The sequence below is a fragment of the Psammomys obesus genome, unplaced genomic scaffold, assembly GCF_907164565.1.
Source record: "Psammomys obesus unplaced genomic scaffold, mPsaObe1.curated_primary_1811, whole genome shotgun sequence".
In the NCBI taxonomy this organism is placed as follows: domain Eukaryota; kingdom Metazoa; phylum Chordata; class Mammalia; order Rodentia; family Muridae; genus Psammomys; species Psammomys obesus.
This window is the reverse complement of record NW_026592118.1, coordinates 8,835,577-8,841,794: the sequence shown is the minus strand read 5'-3', so window position 1 is coordinate 8,841,794 and position 6,218 is coordinate 8,835,577. Positions and strand designations below refer to the sequence as shown.

Genomic DNA, 6,218 nt, shown 5'->3' with positions numbered 1-6,218 from the left:
AATAACCCCCAGATGTTCGCAAGCCTGCGAAGAGATTGCTGCAGGCTGAACCTGGCCAATGTGTTAGAGATTAAAAAGAGACACATACATATTTTAAAAAGAAGAAAAGGGGCGTTTGGTTCTCTCTGTGTGCTTCTGTCTGTCTCTCTTCTCCCCAAGTCTCTGTCTCTCTCCCTCCCTCCCCCTTCTCTCTCTCTCTCTTCCTTCCTCCCTCTCTCCCTCCCTTTCTCCCTCCCTCCCTCCATTCCTCTCAGATTTCCCCATTTTCTTTCATCCAGCCCTTTACTTTCTCAGACAGTTGTAAACCTAGTCCGGATTCGCCCCAAAGCGCCTTTGGATGGGAAAGCTGCTAAGATTCGCGGGCGCGCACCGATCTCGGCAGCTGCTTCGCCTGGTTTCCAGCCCCACGCCCCGCCTAGACCCGCTTGGATTTTACGGAAGGAGCCCGGGGTGATAATGAGCTGCCAGGAGGATATTAATCTGGCTCGGCTCTGAGATGGAGGCGTGGCCCGCTGGCCCCGCTGTAATCACCCAAATGAAACTCCGGGCCCTTCTGAACTCTCAGCGATTGAGAGGGAGGGAGGAAGGGAGGGCAGAAGCAATGGGAGGGGGCTGCTCGCTCTCACCCAGGGGTGGGAGAGAAGGTGACAGAAGGCCGGCACAAGGGGGGTGGGGTGGCTGTGAGGGGTCTCTCCTCAGCTGGCCTCGGTTGGAGGCCGGCCTCTAAGACAGCCAAGGGGGAATGGGGAGCTGGGGACGAACCGGAGCCGGTGGGCCCACGGCCTCTGGCCGGGAGTCCGGACGCAGAGGCCCAGCGCGCCTAGGGCTGGGTCCCGCATGTGTGCCGCACATGGTCCAGGGGCTGGAAGATTGATGGCGTTCGCTGCAGAGGTTTATTAACCCAGAGCGGTTGCAGCCCTGGCGTGGAGCATTCTTGCCTCCCGCCGCCATTCTCTCAGAAGACATACAGATCCAACAAAACTGTTCCTGGCTAGCACAAGGGACATAGTGCTGGCGGAGGGGGCCGGGTCAAAAGTAGAACGCGTTTCATGGGGCCATTAAGCACTTTTCTCGGAAAAGTGCTTGCTTAGCGCCGGCGACCGCTAGGACCCCAAATGCCACTAACACCTAGATGTTGGCAGCTTATTTTCCGAAACATTCAAATACTATGTTACACACAGCCAACGAAGCTAAAGGATCCAGCAAGTAAACGGGAAACAAACTGCTCAGAACCATTCAGCTAAGAGTCCCGCGCTGCGCAGGGCTGACACCGGGCGCGGCTAGCTAGCTCTGACACCTGGCCTTGGGTATTTTTAGCAACATTTCACACCTGCGCCCCCACCAGCGCCTGCACTTTCAGCCTCCGGAATCCAGTCAGGTTCGGTCTTCAGGGCCAGGCACAGAGGTGGTCCTGACACCCACTTGCCATTCCGATTTTTACCCTTTGCTGATAATAGACACCCTGCCCCGAACCGGCAGACCGCGCAAGATTTGTGTCTTCTGGGCTGGCTGGTGGTGTGCAGAGCACTTGCTTAGCTTGCACAAGGCCTTGGGTTCAAAATTAAAGTTTTTTTTCCCCACTCTTATCCAGTACAAAACCAATTTATTTTACATTCCGTCTCCACCCTGGAGGATGGAGAAGCTAAATAATAATTTAGCATGCATAAGTAGACGTTTCTTTCTTTATATATAAATACAATATACAAAAATACACTACCATTCTGAGATTTTTTTTTCAGCAGTCTGAATGATCGTGACATAACACCCCACCCCACCCCCATACATAGGCATAAAACCTTTTCTTTTCTGTTTTCAAATCTCAGCAGAATGGTTGTCTCCAAAGGAGGTTTCAAGTTTTAGGTCGCTTAACACTGTCGTTTTTTCCCTTCTCCGATGAAGGAAGAGTCAGGCAGGAGCCGCTCCTAGAAAAGGGTCCGTTCTCCTCACAAAACACCTCTGGCCAACACAACCCGAAATTAAATGTAAAAGAACGAAAGTTCGCACTGGACTCTCTCTCTCTCTCTCTCTCTCTCTCTCTCTCTCTCTCTCTCTCTCCAGAAAGGATCCCTTTCCCAGCCCGCACCTGGATGCACGGTCAGAGGAGAGGCTGCCAGCCTGGCCGCAGGCCACGGGCCGGGTTAGAACCCCGAAGAGCCGGGTGGCCGTCGTGAGCGTCCCTGCTGTAGTGTAGCCACCTACTGGGGTGGAGGTTGGTGCCCCGGGCCGCCTGGCCTCGGGGGAGGCGAGTCGTCCTCGGACGAGCAGTCGGACGACGCGGCGTGGGCACCCGCGCCGTTGCTGTAGGGAAAGCGGTCGTCCTCCTCGTCCTCGTCCTCGTCCTCATCCGGGTCACTGTCCCGCAAGTCCCGCAGGCGCCGGCCGCCGGCCTTGTCCCCCGCCCCTGGCGGCCCCAGCAGCTCCTCCTCGGCCTTCTCCTCAGCGCCGCCCTTGCCGGCGCCCCCTCCGCCGCCCTTCTGCTTCTCTGCCTCCTGCGCGGCCTGCTCTTTGGCTTTCTTGCTGCGTTTCCATTTCATTCGGCGGTTCTGGAACCAAATCTTCACCTGCAGGTCAAGGTGACATGAGAAACCGGCCACCTGCACCCCCACGAATCCAGAGGGTGAGAACACACGGGGACTCCTGCCCCCTCGGCCCCCCTTACCCTAGAGGGGGCTTCCCTAGAGGACTAAGCAGCTGGCTGGGCCGCTGTTTCTCCACCTCCTTGCCTCTACATCTACCTCATTTACCAGGGACCCCGCGGGCGTGGTGCTCCTGACTCCCCTGCTGGGAACGCTTTATGCCCTCCATCTCCAAGGCCCCAGGGCGGTTGGCACGTCACTAAACTCTCAAGTCCGTTCCTTTCTAGAAAAAAGAACCTCCTCGAATGTGGCCTGAGCGAACACCTTCCCCAGACCAGCTCGCTAAGGACAGGTTCTCAGCCTGCACCTCAGCTCGCTGAATCCAGCCTCCCGGCAGAAAGACGCTCTGGGTCATCCTAGACTTTCCCCTGCTGAGAGTTAACACCCAACCTAAAGGTCAAGCAGCTGGGACTCAGTTCCCCAAAGCAGCACCTGCCTGGGCGGTTTGGGGGGACAGGCTGCCCTGGGGGCGGGGTGTCAGGCGCACCTGGGTCTCGGTGAGCATGAGGGAGGTGGCCACCTCAAAACGCTTGGGCCGCGACAGGTACTTGTTGAGCTTGAACTGGTGCTCCAGCTCCAGCAGCTGCTGGCTGGTGAAGGCGGTGCGAGGCCGTCTGCACTTCCCCAGGAGGTTCGACTGCGCCTGGGCTGTGGACCGAAAGGGACAGGAGGCCTGTGTGAGCCTGTCTTCTGCCGGGTTCCACCCTTCGCTGCCCTTGCCCTCCCGGGGTCCAGCTCCAGAGCCCACCCTGCAGAAGCGGGCTTCCTCAACATCAGTGTCTACTCCCCACCGAGCACGGGACCCATGTCTCAGACACCGAGTGGAAGTGGAGGGCCTGTCTCTAATAGATTGTCTCCAACAGGGAATCTTTCCTTTGAGGGTCGCGATCAAAGAGAGCCTGAACGAACACTGGTAGGAAGAGGGTTGGTCTAAGGGCTTGGGTAGCCGGGCTGGACTGGCAAGAGAACAAATAGCCCATCTCAAGCTGGAGAAGCACCCATCCTCCTGGTCCCACCACCGGCTTAAAGCAGAAGAGAAAAGACGTGTGGGGCGTGTAGACCGCGGGGGGAGGGGGAGAAGGACAGAAACTGAGCCTAAATAAGCATTCATCCGGGTGTCAGTACGTCTGCCTTGACAAACTCCCTCCTCCTCCTCCTAGTGCAGAGGGCAAAGGCTGAGGACTGGAAGCCTGTTCGGATGATTCTCATTACTCAAATTAAAGGTTGAGCTGTGAGTGGGTCTGGCTTTCTGTGTGTTCCAGGAGGTCTGTCCAGTTTTATTTACATAATTTCGCATGGTTACATCACAGAGAATTTTATGACCACAAAACGAAACTTCCCTTGATTTCCCAGGAGCCCAAAGAGTGTTAGACAATAAAAGAAAGAAAGCAAAGGAAAGAAAGGCCAGCCCCTGGCTGGGATGAGCTCAGGCTCCCCTGGGACGGGCAATTTGCTTTATAGGAAGGTCCACGCCCCCTGCTTTAGTTAAACAAGGCGACGAATTCCCAACTTGACAATACATTAGAACTCTAATTAAAACACTGTCTCAGAAAGGATCATCTGGGAAATGCCATCTATTAGAAACAACCAATTAAAGGAGACCAAGCTAGTTTTCCCAGGTGAGAGCGAAGTCCCAGAAATAGAGCACATTCGGCCACTCTTTGCTGCATTCCTTGGTGTCCACTGGGGCTTGCTTTCCTTTTCCTGAGGTAGAACTGGCCATATTTTAATGCAGCCACCATGAGACACCATAGGCCGGGTGTGCTGGCAAAAGCTTCTCACTTGCATGGATTTTTAGTGATTATGGCCTCCAGGAAAACATCCTTTCCCCACCAGAGAGCATGTGAATGGCGGGAAACCCGAGCCATGGAGGCCTGTTGGTCACCACTAGCCAGCCCCTTTCTGGATCACTATGCTTCTCAGGTGTGGGAAATGCAGCTACAGTGGACACTCGTGGATAGGTTTCCACCTGAGGGGGCTTGCTGAGTTCCACAGCCAGGCTCAGACGCTGCCCGGGACTTAGTGGATAGGAATAATTTCATTAATGTCTGAGCTGCAGCCCAACTGCGGTTAATAGGAGCCTTCCCTCTTTGTTGAAATCAACTAACAGCCAAGGCTGGCTTTCTGGGAGCCAAGCTGGGAAAGCCTGGGTGGCTGTGAGCAAACAAGAGAGCGGGCTGGGATTCTCTCACCACCTTGCTACTTCTGCGGTTCTGGGGCCTCTCTTTCTCTGTTTAGTCACAACCACTGCTTCTAGCAGAGGAATCTCAATTCTGGCAAATGTTTATTTCTGTTTTCGGTTTTTTTCGCTTTTTTCCCTCCAGTGCCTGTATCTCCCCAGTCTAAACAAACCCACTCAGACGGAAACAATGGGGTCTCTTTGTTTGGGTTGGGCGGCTGACAGAGGAAAGACACATACATCTTTGGATCATCCTGAATGGAAAGGCAGCTTGCCCCTGCCCACGTGAGGCACAGGGCAGGAGTCAGAGCCAGGGTGCCCCGCACATAGGCTGCATGTGCCAGGGAGTTCGGGAATGGCCCCTGAAAGGTTGTCCCTCCTGGGTGGCAGAGAAGATGTAGAAGACTGGACCTTCTTTGCTCCTACCTTGTACAGGAGCCCCTGAAGATGCTGGACACCTGGACCTCCCAGGCAGACACTTGCTCTTTAGCGTCCCTGCTACCTTCTGTTCAAAACAGACCTCTTGGACATTGCATGCACGGACAACTCCCCCCTCCAACACATACATCCCTCGCCCTTCTGAGGAAGGCAGGGTCCTGACAAGGACCAGGGAAATGCTGGGGCCCTGGCCTTGTAAAGCCATGACTCTAGGAGTCCATTTTTTCCTTAGCTACCTATGAACTCAGTGATGTGTCTCTTTGTAGCCTATTATGGAACCCCTGTCCAAGTTCATGTTCCCCGTGCTAAGTCCCCGCTTTCAGTGACCCTAAAACCTGCCCCAAATGAGGCTTTTTTTTTTTTTTTTAACTAGCCTTCCCGCGTACTTCCTTCTCCAGCCTGCAGGTTAATCATTAGATTTCAGCCTCACACCTCCAACCTCCCCTGTCCGTTAAGAGAAAGAGAAGGCAAGGCCTGCTCGTGGCCATCTTAATAATTCGCTGCTCCTTTCACGCCACGCGGCCCACGCGAGGCCTCACAGGCCCAGAGATGAGCTGTGAGGGCTTCGCTGCGCTCCCACAGCTCGCCGGGAGCCTGGGGCAGAAAGGAAGGGGGTGCGGGAAAGGAGGATGCGCAGGAGAACTGGCCGGGTGCAGGTACTCACAGCTGAAGTCCGGCATCTTGGGCAGGATCATGCCCGCGGTAGATGCGCGCAGCCACTGGTCCAGCTGGAAGGTGCCGGCACCCAATTTGATGGGGTCGGCAGGGTGAGCAGGGTGCGCCCCCTGCACCTGAGGGTACGAGTAGGAAAGCGCCGGGTGCTGGCCAGCTAGCGCGGCCGCCGCCGCCGCCGCCGAGTAACTGTACACCGGGTGTCCGTAGAGAGCCGCCTGCGCGGGGAGGCCCGCGCCGCCCTGCGCGCCCCCCGGGTGGAGCCCCAGCGCCAGGCCGCCCGCAGCAGCGGC

General features: G+C 56.0%; 1 protein-coding gene across 1 annotated transcript in view; it reads right to left on the bottom strand.

Moving 5' to 3' along the window:
- Window positions 1–1,680: 1,680 nt before the first annotated feature.
- Window positions 1,681–6,218, bottom strand: part of Mnx1 (motor neuron and pancreas homeobox 1) — a 5,593-nt gene continuing 1,055 nt past the window's right edge. The window contains exons 2-4 of the mRNA XM_055612886.1: window positions 5,918–6,217; window positions 3,124–3,284; window positions 1,681–2,561 (exon numbers count right to left, since the gene is read on the bottom strand). Coding sequence (XP_055468861.1) covers window positions 2,196–2,561; window positions 3,124–3,284; window positions 5,918–6,217 — 827 coding nt within the window. The 3' untranslated portion in view covers window positions 1,681–2,195. The remainder of the gene's footprint in view (window positions 2,562–3,123; window positions 3,285–5,917; window position 6,218) is intronic.